This window comes from Chiloscyllium plagiosum, unplaced genomic scaffold, assembly GCF_037043375.1.
Source record: "Chiloscyllium plagiosum isolate Xiang-an unplaced genomic scaffold, Cpla_swu_hap1 HiC_scaffold_10, whole genome shotgun sequence".
In the NCBI taxonomy this organism is placed as follows: Eukaryota; Metazoa; Chordata; class Chondrichthyes; order Orectolobiformes; family Hemiscylliidae; genus Chiloscyllium; species Chiloscyllium plagiosum.
Window position 1 is genome coordinate 53,873,945 of NW_028270148.1, and position 26,552 is coordinate 53,900,496.

At 41.1% G+C, this 26,552-nt stretch overlaps 1 protein-coding gene across 1 annotated transcript; it reads left to right on the forward strand.

Annotated features, from left to right (window-relative positions):
• Positions 1-3,956: 3,956 nt before the first annotated feature.
• On the forward strand, positions 3,957-11,296 carry LOC122552855 (uncharacterized). Its single transcript, XM_043695897.2, has 2 exons — positions 3,957-4,491; positions 10,774-11,296. The coding sequence occupies exons 1-2, from the start codon at positions 3,961-3,963 to the stop codon at positions 10,891-10,893; spliced, it is 651 nt and encodes a 216-aa protein (XP_043551832.2). The 5' UTR covers positions 3,957-3,960; the 3' UTR covers positions 10,894-11,296.
• Positions 11,297-26,552: the final 15,256 nt, after the last annotated feature.

Below are 26,552 nucleotides of genomic sequence, written 5' to 3' on the forward strand. Positions count from 1 at the left end.
TGGCCTAACCAATGTCCTGTATAGCCGCAACATGACCTCCCAACTCCTGTACTCAATACTCTGATCAATAAAGGAAAGCATACCAGACGCCTTCTTCACTATCCTATCTACTTGCAACTCCACTTTCAAGGAGTTATGAACCTGCACTCCAAGGTCTCTTTGTTTAGCAACACTCCCCAGGATCTTACTATTAAGTGTATAAGTCCTGCTAAGATTTGTTTTTCCGAATGCAGCACCTCACATTTATCTAAATTAAACTCCATCTGCGACTTCTCAGCTCACTGGCCCATCTGATCAAGATCCCATTGTAATCTGATATAACCTTCTTCACAACTAGGTAAACTAAACATTGACTCAAATGTGTTTGGTTTGATCAGCCATTTACTTACTTAACAAACTAATGATTAATATTTATTATGTGTATTAAATCCATATGCAGTTGCCACAGTGATCTCAACAGTTACAATTTGTTGTTTATTTCTCTGCTCTGGAAGTTGCCAAAGTCACAATGTTCCTTGGTATTTTCATCGTTGGTGTCAGCATGCTGTAAGCTGGTGGTCAATTCCTAAGAATGTCAAACAGAAACGTCCCGTCCCATTTGTATATTGGCACATCAAAGATTAATTCTTGGACACCCACATACACATCCTCATCCTTCACTTACATTACTTATGGACACAATGCCAGCTTCCATGCACAATACCACTCTAATGCCTCTCTCAAACCCTTCTATGCCCCTCTCATTTTGCTTGTCTGACACCCAGTCTTACCTGAGTTTTAAGTTTCACTGGCTCAATGTTGGAAAAAAAACCGAAGAGATTGTTTGTGGCTCTAACAATGAGCCTCCTGGACTCACCAGTTCTTTAAATCTAATATTCTGTGGTTAGAAAATCACTTCATTTTTAGGTGCAAGTCCATTTCACAGCCATTATAGTGTCAGGCTTACTTTTCAAAACAAAATGTTTTAAAGATCGAAGTTTTACATTTGACAATAAACCAATCACATAATCCATCCCTTCGTTAAATCAATAGTAGGGAATAAAGTAGGGTCAGATTGTGTAGAATCTGTGTGGGTAGAAATGGGGAACTGCAAAGGTAAACAACCACGGTTGGAGTTATGTACAGGCTTATAAACAGTAGTCAGGAGCTGGGGTGCAAGATACACCAGGAGATAGAAAAGATGTGTAGGAAAGGCAAAGTTACATGTGATCATGGGGATTTCAAATGCAATTGGAATGGGAAAAACCGGTTGGTAGTGGATTGCAAGAAAAGGAATTTGTGGAATGTCTAAGAAATGGCTTTGCGGAGCAGTTTGTGGTGGACCCAACTCGGGAACAGGCAATGCTAGATTTATGTTTGTGCAATGAGGCAGACTTGACTGGGGAACTTAAGGTGACGGGACCCTTAGGAGGGAGTGATCATAATATAATTGAATTTACTCTATAATTTGAGAGGGAGAAGATAGAATCAGAGGTAACAGTATTACAGCTAAATAAAGGCAACTATAGAGGCATAACGGAGGATCTAGGTAGAATTGACTGGGAGTGGAGGCTATCAGTAAAGACAGTGGGAAAGACAGTGGAACAACAATGGCAGGGGTTTCTGGGAGTAATTCAGGTGACACAGGAGAGATCGATCCTGAGGAAAAAGAAGCATGGTACAGGAAGGATGAGGCAACCATGGCTGACTAGGGAAGTCAGGGGTAGCATAAAAGCAAAAGAGAAAGCATATAATGTGGTGAAGGACAGTGGGAAACCAGAGGATTGGGAAGCTTACAAAGACCTATATAGGACAACAAGAAAAGAAATAAGGAAGAAGAAGATTAAATATGAGGGTAAGCTAGCCAGTAATATAAAGGAAAATTGAAAATATTTCCTTAGATATATAGCAAGCAAAAGAGAAGCAAAAGTGGACATTGGGCTGCTGGAAAATGACATTGGAGACATAGTAGTGGGGACAAGGAAATGGCTGAAGAACTGAATAATTACTTTGCATCAATCTTCACGGTGGAAAACACAAGTAATTTCCCAAAATTTCAAGAGAGTGAGGGGACAGAGCTGAGTATCGTGGCCATTACCAAAGTGAAGGTGCTAGAAAAACTTAATGGCTTCAATTTGTATAAATCATCTGGACCAGACTACCCCAGTGTTCTAAGGAAGATAGCTGAACAGATAGTGGAAGAGTTAATAATGATCTTTCAGGAATCACTAGAATCAGGGAGGGTCCCAGAGGACTGGAAAATTATTAACTCGACAAATCTGCTTAAAATGGAATAAGGCAAAAGACTAAAAATTACAGACCGATTAGCCTAACCTTGGTCATGGGTAAGATCCTGGAATCCATTGTGAAGGATGAGATTTCTGAATACTTGGGATTATATGGTTTAATAGGGCAAAGTCAGCATTGTTTCACCAAGGGGAGGTCATGCCTGACAAATCTGCTAGAATTCTTTCCGGAAGTAATGAGCAGATTAGACCAAGGAGAGCCAATGCGGTTATCTACATGGACTTAAAGAAGGCCGTGGACAAGGTGCTGCACCAGAGACTACTGAGTAAGATATGGGCCCATGGTGTCAGAGGCAAGGTGTTAGCATGGATAGAAGCTTGGCTGTCTGGCAGAAAGCAAAGAGTGGGGATAAAAGAGTCCTTCTTAGGATGGCAGCCGATGACAAGTGATGTTCCATAAGGCTCAGTGTTGGGACCACAACTTTTCACTTTATACATTAATGATCTAAATGGAGGAACTGAGAGCATTCTGGCTAAGTTTGCAGGCAATACAAAGATACGTCAAGGGACAGATAACATTGAGGAGGCAGAGAGGCTGCAGAAGGATTTGGACTGGTTAGGAGAGTGGGCAAAGAGGTGGCAGATGGAGTACAATGTGGGAAAGCACTTTGGACTATTTTCTAAATGGGGAGAAAATTCAGAATTCTGAAGTGCAAAGAGACTTGGGAGTTCTAATCTAGGATTCTTTCAAGGTAAACTTGCAGGTTGAGTCAGTAGTTCAGAGAGCAAAGGCAATGATGGCATTAATTTTGAGAGGATTTGAATGTAAAAGCAGGGATGTACTTCTGAGGCTCTATAAGACTCTGGTCAGACCACATTTGGAGTATTGTGTGCAGTTTAGAACAGCACTCCCATGTCTCAGGAGTGTGTTCAGAAGAGGTTCACGAGAATTGTCCCTGGAATAAAAAGCTTAACATATGAGGAATGTTTGAGGACTGTGAGTTTATACTCTATAGAGTTTAGAAGGATGAGAGGGAATCTAATTGAAACATGGAGAACACTGAATGGCCTGGACAGAGCGGATGTTGGGAAGATGTTTCCATTGTAGAGCGACTAGGACACAAGGACATAGCCTTAGATTAAAAGGAAGACCTTTTAGAATGGCGATAACGAAAAACTTCTTCAGCCAGAGAATGGTGAATCTATGCAATTCATTGCCACAGAAGGCTGTGGAGGCCAGGTCATTAACTATATTGAAGACTGAGATAGATAGGTTCTTAAGTATTGAGGGGGATCAAGGATTACGGGGAGAAAGGGGGACAACGGGGTTGACAAGTTTATCAGCCATTATTGAATTGCGAAACAGACTGATGGGCTCAGTGGCCTAATTTCTGCTCATATATCTTATGGTGTTATCACCTACAGTACTTTCCACGGTCTGCAATAACTTCTCCAAACTCCTCTGTCACTTCATTCCCCCCTTAAAACTTTCCTCTTCGAGTCAACTTTACATCTCCCCCTCTTTGGCAGCATGTCCTGTCTCCTTAAATTTCTGTGAAGTGCACTGGGATGTTTGTATATTTTCAAACACAAAAAAAAACTTCCCTGCAAATTGTTCTAGGGAGTTAGCAGCAATATTATTAAACAATGTAGTCTCCCTGTTCCCGGAAAGTGCCGAAACATTCAGCGAGTCCTGTACAAAGAAAACACAACTTCAATCGATTGGTTTAGCCTGATGCATATAAATAAGATAAAGCGGCCAAGGTTGAGATTACAGCAGCGCCAAAGGGCAGGTTACATTGTTTATCAGGATAGGATAGTGCAAAAATTCTACTTCCATGGAATCACCACAATGACTGCGGAAAACTTAAAATCCCTGGTAAAAAGGCAGTTGCCATTCAGTGGTTTTGCCAGTTTTCAGGGTAGAAGGGGAAAATGTCATGCAATTGGAACTGACCAAGAAAACTTGCTTTCAACTGACCAACAGTTGACGTTGGAAAACATAAGGCATTTCAAAGCTAAATTGAAAAAAGTCGCTATTCTCCCGACTGTCCAAGAGATCCAGGAGTCCGCAGATGGACTTCAATGCGAAAGCACCGAGAAACCAGAATATGTTAAGAAGACATCAGGTTCTAAAAAAGTTCACATTGCTTTAATTCCAGACAGATATGAGCCTTTGATCGAGTCTTTGGGAGAGAATCCGAATGAGGAGAGCAAAACGGCCAAAAAATTCAAAAGGAAGCAAAAGCTTAAAAAGTGCAAGAAGGTAAGAAAAATAGACGTTCAAAATAATACTAAATTCGTAAGATTGTTAATTGCCGGATGGTAGAAGGTGTCTGGGCAAGTGTTTCTGCACTGACCTCTGCACACATCTCATACACATCAATGTTATAAAGCAAAGGTAACTTTTTTTGTAGCAAGATATTGCGTACTCCAAGGCAGCCACTCCTCAAACTAATAAACTCAAAGAAAAATGATCCAATTTTATGAAGTTTGACCTCGCGGATTTTGGCAAATCTGCGCCATATCTCGCTGTCCCTCCCAGTATCTCAGCTCAGACCAGAATATCGTTCCTGAAGTATTACGCCTAGAACTCAAACGCAATTTCCCAGATCAATATAACCGTAAGTACCCCTAATTTCCAAAGTGACCTTGACTAAACGACTTCGTTGCCTACTTCCTACCCATTCTCCCTGTGAAATATGCAAAGTTGGAAGAAAGATGTGGAGGAATGACATTATTGAATATCTCCTTAGAGAGCTAGCATGGGCAATGGGCTGATTGGCTGCCTTCTGTAATGATTCTGCGGCTCCTGCGCAACTACTCGGAAGACGCAACCTTTTATACCAGTTTTCAGTTTTGTCCTCCCTTGAGACCACCAGCTTCTACAGCACTGTGGCTGACAGTGCTCTGGACTGTGTTGCGTTTCATGCAATTCTGCTTCTTTCCCCTCTGCCACACTCGTAGAACCTGGATACCAATCCCCTTGTCAACAATTCCAACTCTGTATTTCACAAATCATTTGTTATTTTTGTCTCCTCAGCATGATGTTACCAACAGACACATGTTGCCCTCCTTCTGAAGGGACTGGTCATGACTCACAAAATGGCCAGATTTATGAGCTTCTGCAGGCTCTAAATTCTCTGCATAATCTGAATTTCTGGCCAAATAGTGTCAAGAATTTATTTCATTTGAATTGTATAGATGTCTCTAAAGATAAATGACACAAAAGCAAATTATATTTTTAATGTTCTGGGATGTATTCTTTCCCCTATTTTGGTTAATAAGTTTAGGGACTTAAACATCTCAGGAAATGTCTCCTTTAAATCAGCTCAATTAATATCATGAACCTCAACGTTTTTGTACTTTGAGTTATGGCTTGTATCATCATTCCCTTTTGATTTGATGCGTCATCCTGATTTTTGTAGATAATTTGAATACATGAGGACTGTGAAAAAACTTAGATTATTTGCTATGTTGAGAATTGTGGTCCTAAAATTCTGCAAAACCTCTCAGCTGCTTGCCTTACTTTGCCAGTTAACTGACTTACCTCCTGGGGGAATGTACAGATGACCTATTTCACGTGTTTTAACTACTTCTTTTGAGGTTATTGATCTTCTACGAAATTGATATTCTCAATACGCCAGTGTCAGGCAATGACCATCTCCAGCAAAAGAGAATCTAACCATCTGCTCCTCACAATTAATGGTATTATTATCGCTGGGTCCCCAGTTATCAACATCCTGGGGTTAGCATTAATTAGAAATTGAAGGAACCACCCATGTAAATACTATGGCTTCAAGAGTAGGTCAGACACTGGGCGTTCTACTCTCAAAACTGTATGCACAATCTACAAGGCACAAGTCATGGGTGCGATAGAATACTGTCCAGTTGCCTGGATCAGTACAGCTCTGACAAGCTTAAGATTATCCAAGACAAAGCAGCTGACTTCATCACTGACAGATTGGTAGTTTACCATTTACAGATTGTATTGTTGTAATGTATCAAGAGTCCATTGGCAACACCTTCTACAAGTTGGAAGGAGCCAAGGGCATTAGATAGACAAGAACAGCACCCCCTGCAAGATTTCATTAAAACCACACCATCCTGACTTGGAACTATATTACCATTCCCAAACTGTCATTGGGTCAAAATCCTGGACACTTCTGAATAGCAGTGCCACGATGGCACTATTGACAGTCCCATTACACTGAAGAGCCTGAACTGACAGCACAGTGCAGGGCCAGTCTGAAGGGTCATAGAGTCATAGAGATGTACAGCATAGAAACAGACCTTTCGGTCCAACCTGTCCATATTGACCAGATATCCCAACCCAATCTAGTCCCACCTGCCAGCACACGGCCCGTATCCCTCCAAACCCTTCCTATTCATATACCCATCCAAATGCCTTTTAAATGTTGCAATTGTACCAGCCTCCACCACTTCCTCTGGCAGCTCATTCCACATACGTACCACCTTCTGTGTGAAAAAGTTGCCCCGTAGGTCTCTTTTATATGTTTCCCCTCTCACTCTAAACCTATGTCCACTAGCTCTAGGTTCCCTGACCCCATCCATGCCCCTCATAATTTTGTAAACCTCGATGAGGTCACCCCCCAGCCTCCGACACTCCAGGGAAAACAGCCCCAGCCTGTTCAGCCTCTCCCTATAGCTCAAATCCTCCAACACTGGCAACATCCTTGTAAATCTTTTCTGAACACTTTCAAGTTTCACAACATCTTTCCAATAGGAAGGAGACCAGAACTGCACGTAATATTCCAACACTGGCCTAACCAATGCCCTATAGAGCCACACATGACCTCCCAACTCCTGTACTCAATACTCTGACCAATAGAAAAAAGCTTACCAAACGCCTTCTTCACTATCCTATCTACCTGCGACTTCACTGTCAAGGAGCTATGAACCTGCACTCCAAGGTCTCTTTGTTTAGCAACACTCCCTAGGACCTTACCATTAAGTGTAAGATTTGCTTTCCCAAAATGCAGCACCTCGCATTTATCTGAATTAAACTCCATCTGCTACTTCTCACCCCTTTGGCCCCCTCTGGTCAAGATCCTGTTGTAATCTGAGGTAACCTTCTTTGCTGTCCACTACACCTCCAATTTTGGTGTCATCTGCAAACTTACTAACTGTATCTTTTATGCTCGCATCCAAGTCATTTACATAAATGACAAAACGTAGAGAGTCCAGCACCGATCCTTGTGGTACTCCACTGGTCACAGGCCTACAGTCTGAAAAACAACCCTCCACCACCACCCTCTGTCTTCTACCTTTGAGCCAGTCCTGTATCCAAATGGCTAGTTCTCCCTGTATTCCATGAGATCTAACCTTGCTAACCAGTCTCCCATGGGGAACCTTGTCGAACACCTTACTGAAATCCATATAGATCACATCTGCTACTCTGCCATCATCAATCCTCTTTGATACTTCTTCAAAAAACTCAATCAAGTTTGTAAGACATGATTTCCCACTCACAAAGCCATGTTGACTATCCCTAATCAGTCCTTGCCTTTCCAAATACATGTACATCTAGTCCCTGAGGATTCCCTCCAACAACTTACCCACCACTGACGAAAAGCTCACTGATCTCTAGTTCCCTGGCTTTTCCTTACCACCTTTTTAAAATAGTGACACCACATTAGCCAACCTCCAGTCTTCCGGCACCTCACCTATGACTATTGATGATACAAATATTTCAGCAGGAGGCCCAGCAATCACTTATTTAGCTTCCCACAGAGTTCTCGGGTACACCTGATCATGTCCTGGGGATTTATCCACCTTTATGCGTTTCAAGACATCCAGCACTTCCTCCTCTGTAATATGGACATTTTGCAAGATGTCACCATCTATTTCCCTACATTCTATATGTTTCATATCCTTTTCCACAGTAAATAATGATGCAAAATACTCGTTTAATATCTCCCTCATTTTCTGTGGCTCCACACAAAGGTCGCCTTGCTGATCTTTAAGGGGCCCTATTCTCTCCCTGTTAACCTTTTGTCCTTAATGTATTTGTAAAAACCCTTTGGATTCTCCTTAATTCTATTTGCCAAAGCTATCTCATGTCCCCTTTTTGCCCTCCTGATTTCCCCCTTATGTATACTTACTGCCTTTATACCCTTCTAAGGATTCACTCGATCTATCCTGTCTATACCTTATATATGCTTCCTTTTTCTGAACCAAACCCTCAATTTCTTTTGTCATCCAGCATTCCCTATACCTACCAGCCTTTCCTTTCACCCAACAGCAATATACTTTCTCTGGATTCTCGTTATCTAATTTCTGAAGGCTTCCCATTTTCCAGCCGTCCCTTTACCTGCGAACATCAGTCCCCAATCTGCTTTTGAAAGTTCTTGCCTAATACCGTCAAAATTGGCCTTTCTCAAATTTAGAACTTCAACTTTTAGATCTGGTCTATCCTTTTCCATCACTATTTTAAAACTAATAGAATTATGGTCGTGGCCCCAAAGTGCTCCCCCACTGACACCTCAGTCACCTGCCCTCCCTTATTTCCCAAGAGTAGGTCAAGTTTTGCACCTTCCCTAGGAGGTACATCCACATACTGAATCAGAAACTTTTCTTGTACACATTTAACAAATTCCTCTCCACCGAAACCCTTAACACCATGACAGTCTCAGTCTATGTTTGGAAAGTTAAAATGGTCCAGTGATGGGAGATTAGAGTGAGCCATGAGGGGAGGGTAAAAGAGGACAATGATCATGGAGGGGACCTCTGGTGACCCTACCCTTCAAGGAATCCCTCTCTTTCACCCTACCTTGGAAGGGATAGCCCTACCCCTCCCATCTCTCCAGCCATTGTGCTTGACACCAGCCTATACAGTTAATGTTACTGGGCTTCCTGATTGCTGTGGGTGCTCCCTCATCTCATTCCCATGGATATAATATCAATGGTAATGTGAGTCCCTTTGTATTGTTATTAATTGGACTCAAGTGTGAATGAGCACAAAGGCAGCTAGGCTTTTCATAGGAAGTTGCCGGGAGTGGAGGTTTAAAATATAAAAATGGACTGGAAAGCAGGGACCTTTTTCACTAGAAGTTGAGGGAGGACCTTCTGAAGTTTAAAAAATCATGAGGGGCAAAGATAAGGTGAATGACAAGGGGTCTTTTCCCTGGGGTAAGGGAGTTCAAAATTGGAGGCATATATTTAAGGTGTGAGGAGAAAGATTTAAAAAGGACATGAGAGGCAACCTTTTTACAGCTGTAGTTAATGTGTCGACTGAGCTGCCAGAGGAAGTGATGGATGGTCATTTCTACACAGTTTCTGAATGATCATTTCAAAATTCTCCATAATTTGACTCAAAATTTATAATTTTATTTGGAAAAGTCATAAAAGTTGCTGAACTGTAAAGATACCACTCCCCTGCAGTACACAAACATGTGCTTGTTTTAGGTTAAAGTAAAAACATACTTGTGGGGAAAAATAAATGGGCACATGCTTTTTAAATGGAACTACAACCTACCAAAGTGAATGTGCTTGAGGCTGACAATGAGTGGAAAAGTATAACATTTCTGAACTTTGACTGTCATCATTTTCATTGATGGTTTTAGGAGGTATGCTTTCCCTTAAGTTAAAATATGCTTACATTCAGTTAGAATTTTTGGCTTTACAGGTGAAAGAATGTACAAAAAGGGAACACATATACAACAGAGAAACATTTAACTCAGACAGCTGTTTAGTGGTATACTCTATTATATACCTATACAGAAATAGTTTTATTTTGTCTGAGCAGTGTAATGACTAGTATCTTTAGCACCAGATATTTAACTCCTAGTTGGTATATCCGCATTTACAAACATGTACTAATCTTTCACCAGCAGTTTGCAAAAACAACAAAAGATATTGCAGGTCATGTTGGGATTTGCCCCGTACATTTGATCATTTTCTTTTAAAACAACAGTGAAAATTACAGTGAAGTTTGAAGTTCATTTGTGGACTACCTGCTTGCCATTTATGTCCCTCTACAGATTTTATGACATTGCTGTAATGACAAGTAGGCTTTTCAATATCAGTAAAGCTAAGATTACAGTCATGTTTTATTTGTTCCCTTGCTTTCTAGTAAAGAGAACATCCAAGCTGCTGCTTTATGTAAGGAGCAAGTGTAAAGATTTAACAAATTTAATGCTAATAGTTCCAATGTTATTCCTCCTTCACTGCCAATAAGGAAGTGGCTAACCAGCTGTCAATTATCTACTGTGTATTACAATTGGCATTGTAAAACTGCACATGTAAATTGCACATAGATTGGGGGTGTTGATCTGGGTGGGATGCTGTGTGGAGGGTAGGTGCAAATTTGATGGGCTGAATGGCTTCTTTATGCACTCTAGTGATTCTATGATTCCAAATCATATTCATCAGTTAGTGGTGCAATGTACTGGAGCATGACAGAGCCGTTCAAATATCTTAATACTTTACCGAAGAATAGAACACTGACATAATTTGTACTCTGGATGCTCGTTTTTTGGTAATTCAAATATTCAATTATCTAATAATGCTAATTTTTACTCTTTAGAACATTTTAAAAGTCCTGCGTGCTGGATGGAATTACTTTGTACTTGGCGTTCAAGAATTTGCACAAAATTACACAATGCCATATGCAACCTCTTTTACTGTGATTGCTGAGATGCGTTGAAGGACTGAGATTGCTGAGATGCGTTGAAGGACTGAGAGAACATTGGAAGATTTCATACATTGTTGAATTTCTATGTTAATGATGCAAAATTATATGTTTGTAACTTTAAAATATTACTTTATGCTCAACATGAATCTGTACAGTTATTATAAAGTTAAATGATGGTTTTCTTAGAAGCCAATGCCAAAGGCTGTAGTAGATGCTGGCATCATGAATCTCCTATACACTCATTACCATTTTTGTAGGCTAATCAGTTACCCTAAGGCAGATAGATTACTTTTGTTCATGATTGCTGCAGCAAATATATTGTACTATCACAGACCTATATTTACAAATGTTCATTTTTAGATGTAAGCTTGTTCTCATTCTAATTGCTATTAAATTACAGATTTTATACATAGTAGTTTCCTTTGTTAATTGTAATTTATTTATAATGTTTGGTTTATTTCCATAGTCGTTGGAAACTATGCACAATAGGTGATTGATACAAAGACCTGTATCTTTATTGGTCAGTCATTGAAATAAAGCCACAAACTGTACTTCCATAAATGATTTCCTATCTCTGAACTATTATTAAGCTCAATAACTAAGTTTAGAAGTGCAGAAAACTGACTTGTATGCACTGATAGCTTTTTTTTTGCTGGCATTAATCCATTGCATACAAAAGACTTAATGGAATTTTACAGAAACAATTGAACCAATCTGATGAATAGAGACAGGATTGATTTGGACTATACTAACTGGAGTTTAGAAGAGTGATTGGGGATCTCTTAGAAACTTTTAAAATGCTAACAGAACTAGACAAAATAGATAAAGAAAGGATGTTCCTGATTGGAGTTGAGGGGGGTGGTGTTTGATATGGTCAGAACCAGGGGTCACAGTTAATGGTTAGGGAGTAGGAGACAGTGAGGTCTGCAGATGCTGGAGATCAGAGTTGAGAGTGTGTTGCTGGAAAAGCACAGCAGGTCAGGCAGCATCCGATGACCAAGAAAATCGATGTTTCGGGTCGGAGCTCAATGAAGGGTTCTGGATTGAAATGTCAATTTTCCTGCTCTTCGGATGCTGCCTGACCTGCTGTGCTTTTCCAACACCACACACCCAACTGTGGTTATGGAGAAGCCCATTTAAGATTGAGATGAGAATTTCCTCACGCAGAGAGTGGTGAGCCTGTGAAATCTCCTGCACAAAACAGTTGAAGCCAAAACATCATTGTTTTTAAGAAGGAGATAGATATGGTTCTTAAGGCTAAATGGACCAAAGGGTATGGGGTGAAAGCAGGAACAGGTACTGAGCAGGATGATCATTTGAATGATCATATTGGGCAGACTTGAAGGGCCGAATGGCCTGCTCCTGTTTTCTATATTTCTATAAAGGGAGGAAAGGAAACATTTGTTCATAAAGACTTCTTAACAAAATGTTAATGATGTCATCAGAACATAGTGTTATTTTGCTGAATGTAATGACCAGATAGAAAATATCTAATTTAAATAAACAGAAAAAAACAGACATTTGATCACTCAATTGTGAGAAGAACTGTTGACGTCTTGAATGTTCCTTTCTTTGAAACTATAAAGCGTCAAACAACAGTACCAACATAATTTAGCAAACAGAGGATAATATATATTCCATTAAGAAAAAGGAAAACACAGGAGCATCATCAGTGGAATGAAAACAGATATCAGTCAAATAATGGATAAAAGCATTACAACAGTAAATGAACAGTAAAGGAATTAAGGGTCATGCGACCTATGCATTGGAGCATCTTGAGCTGTCTGTGGAATCAGCACACATTGAGTTAAAACAGCTTTCTGGCAAATCTTTGACACAATATGTAAGTGAGCCTAAAGCATTTGTTTCTTTTCAACTAAGGAAAATATATGCAAATATCACTACCACATCTTTAACTGGGAGATGATGGTCTGATCACTGGTGTTTATAGTAACAAAATAAATGGGTTGTATAACCATGGTAATAGAATGATTAGAAGAGATTGAGAAAAGCTATGTGTATCTTTGTTAGTCTCCCTGTCTCTTTTTATATCTCTGTCCTTAATTAAACAGTAGCAAGAATGAAAAGTAGAAATCCAAGGTGGAATCATTATAAGGGTTGTGAGTGAACTACTGGATATTGTAATGTCAGAGGCTGACATGGGGAAGCAGTCCCAGAGAAAACTTGTTTTGCAACAGCTGAGAGCTGGTGTGGGGTGCTCTGGAGCTTGGAGCAGAACAGGGATGGTTGTTGGACTGGAGTCTGGTGCAACAACTTTTTTTTTTCATTCCTCTTTTGCGTCTAAGATTTGTACCTGAGTACTTGTACCTAAGATGACTCCATAAAAGGAGACATTGTAAAACTTTTCACTGTACTCCTCTACTTGCATACCCATGACTGTAAATTCCATTCCATAACAAACTGAAACACACAGCAACTGAACACACTTCAGCACCAGTACATTTTGGTTGAGAGGATAGGATGCAGAAATGTGGAGTTGCCTTCCAAGTCTAGGAGAGTTCTTTGAGAAGGCAACAAGCAGGATAGATAAAAGGGAGCAGGGGTGTACAGGTAATATATTTGAATTTTTAGAAGGCACTTGATAAGTTACCACACATCAGGCTACTAAATAAGTTAAGAGCCCATTGTATTGGAGGTACTGTATTAATATGGATAGAGGATTGACTTATTAGTAGAAGGCAGAGGGTTGGGAACATTTTCAGGTGGACCGCAGGGATCAGTGCTGGGACCGCAATTATTTACATTATATCTTAATGATTTGGATGAGGAAAGTGACTGTATTATAGCCAAGTTGCAGATGACAAAAAAAAGGGGGAAGGCAAATGGTGAGGATGGCACGAAGAGCCTGCAGAGGGATATTGACAGGTTAAGTAAGTGGGCAAAAGCTTGGCAGCTAGAATACAGAGGAACCTGGATTATCCGGCATTCGATGATCTGAAGGTCGAATTGTCTGGCAAGATCGCAAGGTTCCAATGTTTGACTAAACTATGCTATCCAGCATTCGATTATCTGGAATTTGATTAACCAAATGAAATACTCCATGTCCGTGTCCTTCGGATAATCAGGGTTCCTCTATATAATGTGGGGAAATGTGAGGTTATATAATATGGCAAGAACAGTCGAGGAGCTGAATTTTATTTAAATGGAGAGAGACTATAGAAAGCCACAGAACTGTGAGATTTTGGGTCCTTGCTAAAACTGTACACTGCACTAGTCAAACCACAAGTAGAATATTGTGAACAGTTTTGGATCCTTTATTGAAGGAAAAATACACTTGCATTGGAGGCAGTCCAGAGAGACTTCAGTAAGCTGATCCCAGTCTGGAAGGGCTCTCTTTTGAGAGGGAGTTGAATAGATTTGGCCAGTATTCATTGGAATATAGAAAAATGAGAGGCAACTTTATTAAAACATACAAGATTCTTAGAGGACTTGACAGGGTAGATGCAGAAGCATTGTTTTCCCTTGTGGGAGGGTCTAGGACTAGAGGACACAATCTCAGAATAAGGAATTCTTTCTCTCATAGCATTATGAATCTATAGAATTCTTCACCACAGACAGCTGTTGAGCTTGGGCCATTATGCACATTCAAGGCTAAAATAGGCTGGTTTCTAATAAGTAAGGGAATCAAGGATTGCAGGGAAAAGACAGGAAAATAGAGTTGGTCATTATCAGATCAGCCGTGATCTCATTGAAAGGTGAAGCAGACTTGATGGGCTGAATGGCCTCTATCTGCTCCTGTGTCTTATGGACTAAGTTAATGCACCATCTTGACTTAGCCATATGTCGCCTCTTCTTCTTTGCAATTACAGACATCGAGAACTCTGATCTAACTAACAGCATTATCTGGATACTTTCATCAAATGGATTGCAGTGATTGAAGAAGATGGCTCACTACTACTTATTAAATGTCAAGTAGTGTGGGACAATAAATGGTGGCCTTGCTAGCAATCTATATCAGTAATGAGAATAATTCTTTTGAAAAAGTTATTCTTCAACTGTTCATGAATCACGTGTTGTTTCACAATTAAGAGCAATGTGTCCAATTCTGCACATCATAGTGTAAGAGGAATGTCAAGGTCTTGGAGAGGTTGAAGAGAAGACTTACCCAGAGTAACATCACACCTGAGCAATTTAATTATTTAGAGAGACAAGAGAAAATTGAATTTTTTATATTCATTAAGTATATTAGGAGCAACTGTTTGCAATAATGGATGTTTTACTAACCAGTGATCACAGATTAATGATAATCTGTGATAGAACCTTAAGGGTGATGATGAGAATTGTTTTTTTTGGGCAGTAAGTTATTATTTGGAATGCATTGCATGAAAGAGTGGTGAAAGCAAATTCAATAGCAAATTTCGTAAAGAATTTGAATGTATGCTTGAAATAGAAAAATGTTTTGCAGAACTAAAGGGGAAAGGCTGAGGAGTGAGGCACATTGGTGAGAAAATGTTGGGGGCTATGGACATGGGCTTAGCTGGGAAAAACATAGCAAGTTGTATTATGCATTGTGGAACTCAAAACAAGAAATCACGAGAGATCATTTGAAAATCAGTAGGTATTTCCAATGATAAACAGCTACTCATTGACAGTAGTTTGTCTAGAGGTGTAAATAACCTCCCATCTCACCAAAAACCTGATAGGTTGAAAACAAATTTGAAGCAAGCTAATTGTTGAGACAGTTTAAAAGTTTATTATCTCACTTAAAAGACAATGGATTTAGATTTTCCCAATACCGCATTTGGAAACATGATTTGACAGTTTGGGATAGCAACCATTTTTAAGTTTTGGTCTGCATAAAACTCTGTCTGTAAGCAACTATTACACATAAAGCTCATGAGAGAAACATGAGACAAGTATTCAGGACTGCTGTAGCACCCAACCCATATCCCTCCAAATCCTTCCTATTCATACACCCATCTAGATGCCTTTTAAATGTTGCAATTGTACTAGCCTCCACCACTTCCTCTGGCAGCTCATTCCATACACATATCACCCGCTGTGTGAAAAAGTTGCTCCTTAAGTCTCTTTTATATCTTTCCCCTCTCACCTTAAACCTATGCCCTCTAGTTCTGGACACCCCGACCCCAGGGAAAAGACTGTCTATTTACCCTGTCCATGCCCCTCATGATTTTATAAACCTCTACAAGGTCACCCCTCAGCCTCCAATGCTCCAGGGAAAACAGCCCCAGCCTGTTCAGCCTTTCCCTATAGCTCAAATCCTCCAACCTAGGCAACATCCTTGTAAATCTTTTCTGAACCCTTTCAAGTTTCACAACATCTTTCCGATAGGAAGGAGACTAGAATTGCACGCAATATTCCAACACTCGCCTCACCTGACTAAAGAAGTTGGGGGTTTGGTTCAGAAAAAGAAGGAAGTATATGTCAGGTATAGACAAGATAGATCAAATGAATCCTTAGAAGAGTATAAAGACAGTAGTAGTAGTATAAGACGGAAATCAGAGTGCAAAATGAGGACTTGAGATAGCTTTGGCAAGTAGAGTTAAGGAGAACTCAAAGGGTTTTTACAAATACAGTAAGGACGAAAGGGTAACTAGGGAGAGAATAGGGCCACTCAAAGATCAGATTCTGGATCAGTGGTGCTGGAAGAGCACAGCAATTCAGGCAGCATCCGAGGACAGACAAAATCGACGTTTCGGGCAAAAGCCCTTCATCAGGAATGGGCTTTTGCCCGAAACGTCGATTTTGCCTGTCCTCGGATGCTGCCTGAATTGCTGTGCTCTTCCAGCACCACTGATCCAGAATCTGGTTTCCAGCATCTGCAGTCATTGTTTTTACCCACTCAAAGATCAGCAAGGCAGCCTTTGTGTGGAACCACAGGAGATGGGGGAGATACTAAATGAGTATTTTGCATCAGTGTTTAGTGTGGAATAGGACATGGAAGGTATAGAATGTAGGGAAATAGATGATGACGTCTTGAAAAATGTTCATAATACAGAGGAGGAAGTGCTGGATGTCTTGAAATGCATAAAGTGGATGAATCCCCGAGAGCTGATCAGGTGTACCCTAGACCTTTGTGGGAAGCTAGAGAAGTGATTGCTGGGCCCCTTGCTGAGATATTTATATCATCGAAAGTCACTGGTGAGGTGCCGGAAGACTGGAGGTTGGTTAACGTGGTGCCGCTATTTAAGAAAGGTGGTAAAGACAAGCCAGGGAAGTATAGACCAGTGACCCTGACGTCGGTGGTGGGCAAGTTGTTGGAAGTTGTTGAGGGACAGGGATGTATATGTATTTGGAAAGGCAAGGACTGATTAGGGATAGTCAACATGGCTTTGTGTGTGTGAAATCATGTCTCACAAACTTGATTGAGTTTTTTGAAGAGGTAACAAAGAGGATTGATGAGGGCAGAACAGTGGACTTGATCGATATGAACCTCAGTAAGGCATTCGACAAGGTTCCCCATGGGGAACTGGATAATAAGGTTAGATCTCACGGAATACAGAGAGAACTAGCCATTTGGATATAGAACTGGCTCAAAGGTAGAAGACAGAGGGTGGTGATGGAGGGTTGTTTTTCAGACTGGAAGCCTGTAACCAGTGGAGTGCCACAAGGACCGGAACTGGGTCCATTACTTTTCGTCATTTATATAAATGATTTGGATGTGAGCATAAGAGGTATAGTTAGTAAGTTTGCAGATGACACCAAAATTGGAGGTGTAGTGGACAGCAAAGAAAGTTACTTCGGATTACAATGGGATCTTGATTAGATGGGCCAATGGGCTGAGAAGTGGCAGATGGAGTTTAATTTAGATAAATGTGAGGATGTAGGATGTATACATTTAATAGTGAGGTCCTGGGGAGTGTTGCGGAACAAAGAGACCTTGGAGTGCAGGTTCATAGCTCCTTGAAAGTGGAGTCGCAGATAGATAGGATAACGAAGAAGGCGTTTGGCATGCTTTCCTTTATTGGTCAGAGTATTGAGACTTCCTTAGAAGAAGAGACTTATATGGGGCAGAATCTGTTTAGTGATTCTGATTGGGGTTTCCTGAAACAATGTGGGGATAGTCCAACTAGAGGAGGGGCCATACTGGACTTTATATTGGCTAATGAGCCTGGCCACCTTTAAGTGGGAGAGCATTTGGAAACAGTGATCACAACTCCTTAAGTTTTAAGGTATGAGTCAGGATCAGTCAGGACCTTGCAGGAAGATACTAAATTGGGAAAGGGCAAATTATGTAAGTATTAGGCAGGAGCTAGAGAGAGTTAATTGCAGCTGTTTTGGTCAAGTGCACGTTTGACATGTGTGAGTTGTTTAAAGACCTGCTGATCAGGGTTCAGCATGGGCATGTTCCAGTGAGGAGGAAGGTCAAGGATGGCAATGTAAGGCATCATTGTTTAATGAGGGAGGTTATGAATTTAGTTAAAAGGGAAAAGAATGTGTATGTAAGATTTAGGAAGCGAAAATTGGACAGGGCCTGTTAGGAATATAAATAAAGCAGGAAAGAACTCAAGCAGGGAATTAGAAGAGCAAGGATGGGCCATGAGATGACCTTGACAAGAAGGATCAATGAGAATCCCAAGGCATTCTATGCACACAATAAAAACTGAAGATAATGAAGAAGCAGGTAGGACCACCCAGGGATAAAGGAGGGAACTTGTGCTCAAAGATAAAGGATGTGGATGTGATCCTAAATTAGTACATTACATCGGTATTGACCCAGGATAAGGAGGTAGAGGATAGTGAGATTAATGTGGAGCATGCTCTTATGCTAAGGCATTTTGAGATCAAAAAAGAAATGGTGTTGGATCTCATGAAGATCAATAAATTGGATAAGTCCCCAGGGCCTGATGGTATCTACCCCAGGTTATTGAGAGAGTCAAGAGGGAGATTGATAGGCCCTTGACCAAGATCTTTGTATCCTCACTAATCACTGGAGAGGTTCCAGAGGACTGGTGAGTAGCTAAAGTTGTTCCTTTGGTCAAGAAGAGGAATAGGGATAATCCAGGAACCTATAGAATGGTGAGTCTCACATGTGTGGTTTGGAAGCTATTGGAGAGAATTCTTAGGAATACAATTTACATGCATTTGGAAAAGCGTGGCCAAATTAAGAATAGTCAGCGTGGCTTCATGTGGGGCAAGTCACTAACGTAATTGAGTTTTTCGAGGACATGATGAAGGTGATGAATGAGGGTGGTGCAGTAGAAGTTGCCTACATGGATTTTAGTAAGGCTTTCCACAAGCCTTATCCAGTAGATTAAGTTGTGTGGGATCCATGATGACTTGGCCACTTGGATTCGGAATTGGCTTGGCCATAGAAAGCAGAGGATAGTCATGGAATGATGTTTTTTCTGGTGTTTGGAAGGATCTGTGAATGGATCTCTGCTGCTTGTGATATATATAAATGACTTGGATGATGGGTGGGTTAGTAAGTTTGCAGGCGACACAAAGATCAGTGGATTTTGTGGATAGTGTGGGAGGTTGATACAAAGGGATAAAGATCAGTTGCAGAAATGGATGAAGAAATGGCAGATGGAGTTTAATCTGGGCAAGTGTGAGGTGCTGCACTAAAGGAGATCAAATGTTAAGGAAAGGTATAAATGTTAATCGTCATTATTTATCATAGTAGTTCCTCGCAGATACGGATGAGTCTCTTCGACTCTCAGGGTGTGTCTGTAGGTACAGACCAACATGGCTTCCACAGTCTCTGTTATACTGGGGTTGAAGGTGGTCATGGGAAAGGTGGGTAGGGTGTTATCTCCTTTCGCTTGGCTTCTGCATTTTCCTGATAGCAAGTCTCAAGATGCTCAATGCCTCCCTGGATGCTCTTCCTCCACTTTGGACAGACTTGGGCCAGTGATTCCCAGTTGCCTGTGGGAATGCCACACTTCAGCAGTGAGGCCTTGAGGGTATCCCTGAAGCACTTCCTCTGTTCACCTGGGGTTTGCCTGCCCTTTCACCGCAGGGAGTAGATCATCTGCTTGGAAGTCTCATGTCTTTTATGCAGATGATGTGCCCAGCCCATTGTAAGTGATCAAGGGTGGTCAGTGCCTCGATGCTGGGGATGTTGGCCTGGTTGAGAATGTTAGTGTCAGTGCACCTTTTTTCCCACATAGTGTCTGTCTGGCTTGCCATAGCCACGTGACCTCCACTACTGCTGTAAGTTGCTTCCACTTTAGTTTGTGGTGGCCATTAGATGTGCTTATTCCATTAGATTGGCAATTTGAGAACTTAAAAAATTATTGGGCTTCTTGTGATTGGTGGTCGTGAGATCATTGCTGAAGTATAATTCAACAATGACAGAAACCATGGTAATAAAGTCCTGACATCATCTGTTTCGATATGCAGTAGCTATTCTGGTGATGTCATTGATGCAAAGTGTAGAGCAGACCTTTCTAGTCAACATGTCAAGAAATGTTATTGCACACCTCTGAAGCAGTTGGGACTTGTACATGGGCCTTCTAACGCAGAGGTAGGGACATTACCACTGCACTACAAGGTCATCATTGAGTAGAATGTCTCAGCTTAGAGAATGAGATGAGTGATATTCAATTGATTCAGTTGTCTTGATCAGATCCCTCAAAGTTGCCACCTAAGTTGATAGGGTTGACAAGAAGGCATATGGTGTGTTGGCTTTCATTAGCAGGGGGAATGTGTTTAAGAGCTGTAAAGTTATGCTGCAGTTACATAAAGCCCTGGTTAGACCACATTTGGAATATTGTGTTTAATTCTGGTCCCCTCATTATAGAAAGGATGTGGAAGCGTTAGAAAGAGTGCAGAGAAGATTTACCAAGATGCTGCCTGAACTTTCATGTCATTGTGTAGCAGGCAAAAATGGTGACAAACTTCATGGTGCAACTAAAGCAGAGAAGGGCACTCTGTAATGCTTCCCGATTGATGGTGTCAAAGGCTTTTGTAAGGTCGAAGGCAGCCATGTACAGGGATAGGTTATTTTCTCTGCATTTCTCCTGCAGCTGTCACACGGTGCAAATCATGTCCGTTCTGCCCTTCTATGGCCGAAAGCCATATTGTCACTCGGCCACAGGGAGGAGACGATTGAGGAGGAACTTGGCAATGACTTTTCTAATGGTCGACAGCAGGGAGATTCCCCTGTAGTTACCACAGTCGGACTTGTTCCCTTTATTGAAAGTGCTCACAACTGTGGCATCTTGGAGGTCTCTCAGGATGCTCTCCTCCTTTCAGATAAGGCAGACAAGGGCATAAATCTGTGTTGCTGATTATTTGTTTAAACATAACCATTTGAAAATTAAAAGAGGAACTACAAAAGTTCTAAATTAAATTCATGATTCATGAATCTTCCTAAGGGCTCACTTGGTGTGGTCATGACATCAGACATTAGATAGATCTTTTAAGTGCCTGCATGTGCACAGCTAGCTAAGTGGCTTTCTTGTGTTGTATAATCTATTAGAAAAAGACACTTATAGCCCTTTAAGGTTACTGGCATGAAAAGTCAGCAGTTAACCAGTGCAGAATTTAACGCAGAATGATCATGCAGAATACAAGCTACTCCCAGCAAATTGGTTAGAAAAGTGGGAGGACAACTTTGCTTCTATAGTTCTGAAAATCATCAAAACCTTTAACTTCTGAAAATTAGGAAGTCTCCTGGCAACCAAAAGACAACAGATGAATCAACCATTTTACATCCATCGAATTGCAATTCATAATCTGAATGTAATTGCCTGAAGTCAAACTTGACCAAACTTGGTCACATTTTATCTCTGTGCCTGTTAAATATATCATAATTACATCTAGTTTTCAATATCATAGCAAGTATCAATGTGAAAGCAGGTGTGACATGTATATTTCAATGCTAGAGAATCTTTGTGAAGCATATGCACTGACATTGTAGTAGTTAACTATGTGACTGACCTTCAAACTCTATAATTACATAATGCTGATTGATTCTAATTTAAAATTAACTGACTAGTTGGGATTTTGAATCTTCACACATCAGCAAAATATTATTAACAACAGGCAAGGAATACAAATGATAACATGAATTGATTTTGTAATGTTCTTAACACTTTTTCACAATAGTTAGTTTGACATATGCCCTTCTATAAATTAAATGCATTGATGACACTAATGTTTTGCTTCACTATTGATTTCTTTTGTAACTGGAAAGAGCATTTCAAATATTTTCGTGATCTGAAGGTATTGTTGATAAACAATAAACCGTGGCCTTTGTGCTTGCTAACCCTATCTGATGCATTTAAAGTGAGGTTGCCATGCCAACTTTAGAATAGGGCCATCATTCAAGTCTTTTCAGATGCTAAAGACTTTCTAATATCTATCCAGGGTGAACCTGTTCAGGGTTGGGTTGGAGCTCACTTTGCATTAGCCTAAATTCAGACCTTGCCAAAGTTTCCAGCATCAATGTAATAATAATTTGGTCATGTTTCTGGCCTCAGAAATTTGCAGCACTTCCAGATCCAAAGAAGAGTGGTATTGGACTCAAACATTAATTTTGTTTCTGTCTCCATAGATGTGCATAATTATATTTGCAGATACAATCTATTTTGATCAAAAAGTGCTCAATCTGCAGGTAGTCAATCCATGTGATATTTTATAAATTCTTACTTTGCAATTAGAACCAGTCTGACTCAAGACAGATTCTAACCTCACACCTTGAATGCGTTGTCTGAGCTGAGATGTCACCTTTTTTTATAAAACCTTAAGTTATCTCGAGAATGTGACTTAAAGAAGTTCTGGGATGTACATGTTAATGAACCAAAATCTGCAACTCATTCTAAAAGATGAAAGACTTAACAGCAATCTAGATTTTTTTCAATATATCATTTCAGTTACATGACACTGTAATCTTTTGCTAAAAATTGCGTCTTGTGATCCTGCTCCACAACCACCTGATGAAGGAGCAGCACTCCGAAAGCTACTACTTCCAAATAAACCTGTTGGACTATAACTTGGTGTTGTCTGATTTTTCACTTTGTCCAAGAATGTAGGGAGGCTGTGGAGAAGGTAGTACTGACAGGGAATACTTGCGGACACAGAGATAGGTTCAAGTGTGTATATTTCAATGCAAGGAGTATCAGAAATAAGGTGGGTGAACTTAAGGCATGGATTGGTACTTGGGGCTACGATGTTGTGGCCATCACAGAAACGTGGATAGAAGAGGGACAGGAATGGTTGTTGGAGGTTCCTGGTTACAGATGTTTCAGTAAGATTAGGGAGGGTGGTAAAAAAGGAGGGGATGTGGCGTTGCTAATTAGAAATGGTATAATGGCTGCAGAAAGGCAGTTCAAGGGGAATCTGCCTTTGGAGGTAGTATGGGCTGAAGTCAGAAATAGGAAAGGAGCAGTCACCTTGTTGGGTGTTTACTATAGGCCCCCCAATAGCAGCAGAGATGTGGAGAAACAGATTTTGGAAAGGTGCAGAAGCCACAGGGTAGTAGTCATGGGCGATTTCAACTTCCCAAATATTGATTGGAAGCTCTTTAGATCAAGTAGATTGGTCGGGGTAGTGTTTGTGCAGTGTGTCCAGGAAGCTTTTCTAACTCAGTATGTAGATTGTCCGACCAGAGGGGAGGCCATATTGGATTAGGTACTTGGTAACGAACCAGGACAAGTCATGGGCTTGTTAGTGGGTGAACATTTTGGTGATGGTGACCACAATTCTGTGACTTTCACCTTGGTTATGGAGAGAGATGGGCGCATGCAACAGGATAGGTTTTACAATTGGGGGAAGGGTAAATGCGATGCTGCAAGACAGGATCTGAGGAGCATAAGTTGGGAGCATAGGCTGTCAGGGAAGGATGTCATTGAAATGTGGAACTTTTTCAAGGAACAGATACGACGTGTCCTTGATATGTATGTACCTGTCAGGCAGGAAAGAGATGGTCGTGTGAGGGAACCTTGGTTGATGAGGGAGGTTGAATGTCTAGTGAAGAGGAAGAAGGAGGCTTACATAAGGTTGAGAAAACAAGGTTCAGACAGAGCGTTGGAGGGACACAGGATAGCCAGGAGAGAGCTGAAGAAAGTGATTAGGAGAGCTAAGAGAGGGCATGAAAAATCTTTGATGGGTAGGATCAAGGATAACCCCAAGGCCTTTTATGCGTATGTGAGAAACATGAGAATGATGAGAACGAGGGTAGGTCTGATCAAGGACAGTAGTGGGAGACTGTGTACTGAGTCGGAAGAGATAGGAGAGGTCTTGAATGAGTACTTTTCTTCAGTATTGTTGATGAGGAGATTATGAAACGGACTGGTAAGCTAAAGGAGATACTTGTTAGGAAGGAAGATGTGTTGGGCATTTTGAAAAACTTGAGGATAGACAAGTCCCCTGGGCCTGACGGGATATATCCTAGGATCATGTGGGAAGCAAGAGAGGAAATTGCAGAGCCGTTGGCAATGATCTTTTCGTCTTCACTGTCAACGGGAGTGGTACCAGGGGACTGGAGAGTGGCGAATGTTGTGCCCCTGTTCAAAAAAGGGAATAGGGATAACCCCGGGAATTACAGGCCAGTTAGTCTTACTTCGGTGATAGGCAAAGTAATGGATAGGGTAGGGTACTGAGGGATAGGATTTATGAGCATCTGGAAAGACACTGCTTGATTAGGGACAGCCAGCACGGATTTGTGAGGGGTAGGTTTTGCCTTACAAGTCTTAATGAATTCTTTGAGGAGGTGACCAAACATGTGGATGAGGGTAGAGCAGTGGATGTAGTGTACATGGATTTTAGTAAGGCATTTGCTAAGTTTCCCCATGGTAGGCTTATGCGGAAAGTCAGGAGGCATGGGATAGTGGGAAATTTGGCCAGTTGGATAGAGAACTGGCTAACCGGTCGAAGTCAGAGAGTGGTGGTAGATGGTAAATATTCAGCCTGGAGCCCAGTTACAAGTGGAGTTCCGCAGGGATCAGTTCTGGGTCCTCTGCTGTTTATAATTTTTATTAATGACTTGGAAGAGGAAGTCGAAGGTTGGGTCGGTAAATTTGCAGACGATACGAAGATTGGTGGAGTTGTGGATAGTGGGGAGGGCTGTTGTCGGCTGCAAAGGGACTTAGATATGATGCAGAGCTGGGCTGAGGAGTGGCAGATGGAGTTCAACCCTGTCAAGTGTGAGGTTGTCCATTTTGGAAGGACAAATAAGAATGCGGAATACAGGGTTAACGGTAGGGTTCTTAGTAAGGTGGAGGAGCAGAGGGATCTTGGGGTCTATGTTCATAGATCTTTGAAAGTTGCCACTCAGGTGGATAGAGCTTATAAGAAGGCCTATGGTGTAATAGCGTTCATTAGCAGAGGGATTGAATTCAAGAGTCGTGAGGTGATGTAGCAGCTGTACAGGACCTTGGTAAGGCCACATTTGAAGTACTGTGTGCAGTTCTGCTCGCCTCACTTTAGGAAAGATGTGGAAGCTTTGGAGAGGGTGCAGAGGAGATTTACCAGGATGTTGCCTGGAATGGAGAATAGGTTGTACGAGGATAGGTTGAGAGTGCTAGGTCTTTTCTCATTGGAACGGCGAAGGATGAGGGGTGACTTGATAGAGGTTTATAAGATGATCAGGGGAATAGATAGAGTAGACAGTCAGAGACTTTTTCCCTGGATACAACAGAGTTTTATAAGGGGACATAAATTTAAGGTGAAGGGTGGAAGGTATAGGGGGGATGTCAGGGGTAGGTTGTTTACCTAGAGAGTGGTGGGGGCATGGAATGCGCTGCCTGTGGGAGTGGCAGAGTCAGAATCATTGGTGACCTTTCAGCGGCAATTGGATAGGTACATGGATAGGTGCTTAAGCTAAGACAAATGTTCGGCACAACATCGTGGGCCGAAGGGCGTGTTCTGTGCTGTATTGTTCTATGTTCTATGTTGCCAGACCTGCTGATTTTTCCCTAGCGGTTTCTGTTGTTATCTCTGAAATATCATGATTGTGAGAATATATTTTCGAGATTGATGGTAAAGTAGTGCATTAAAACAAATGCTGAACTCCGCAGGGTAAGCAAGTACTAGGAGGGCAGAGGAAACATTACTAGAACACCCTGAAAGCCTCCTTAAACAAATGCAAAATCCCCACTGATATGTGGGAATCGCTTGCCCTAAATACACAAATTGGAGAAGCATCCTCAAAAGCACAAACGCTTTTAGTGTCAGAATGGAAAGAGCTTAAGAATCCAAAGCAATTCCACTCAACAATCATCTCCAACACCCCCTGATCCATCTCTCACAGAATCTATAGCTCTAGAATTGGACTATTCAACGACTGCACTACAACCTCCCATCTCTGGAGAAGCTGCAAATCATCCTCATCCCTGAGTGACTACCAAAGAAGAAGAAGCCATAGCTTTGTTTGAGGTGTTTTACTCCAGCATGAAATGTTCAAAGCAGGAAATATGTTTGATCAGTTTTTGGAGAGAATAATACACGTTGATTCACTGATGCAGCAGTGTGTGTAACCTACGGAAGAAGAGGGATATCTTCTTTGCATGTTGGGATTATAAACAGGGTTGGCTGGGATAACAGTAGAAGCTCACTGCTGCAACATGACCAATACTTGATCAGTCTTTGCATGGCTCGACAGTGCAGGCCGTAACTCAATTACCTAAAGAGATCAGACAAGGGAAATGATCAGGGATATTTTTCAGAATGGGCTACAATAAGTCTGTCACTTACAATGATCTATTTTTGTAAAAATGATTCAATAGCTTATCTGAAAGAAC

Excerpts from the sequence above, each read along its gene's own strand:
- LOC122552855 (XM_043695897.2), top strand. The coding sequence starts at position 3,961 with ATGCATATAAATAAGATAAAGCGGCCAAGGTTGAGATTACAGCAGCGC. Across the intron at positions 4,492-10,773 it reads AGCTTAAAAAGTGCAAGAAG|AACATTTTAAAAGTCCTGCG; the intron begins GTAAGAAAAATA and ends TTTACTCTTTAG.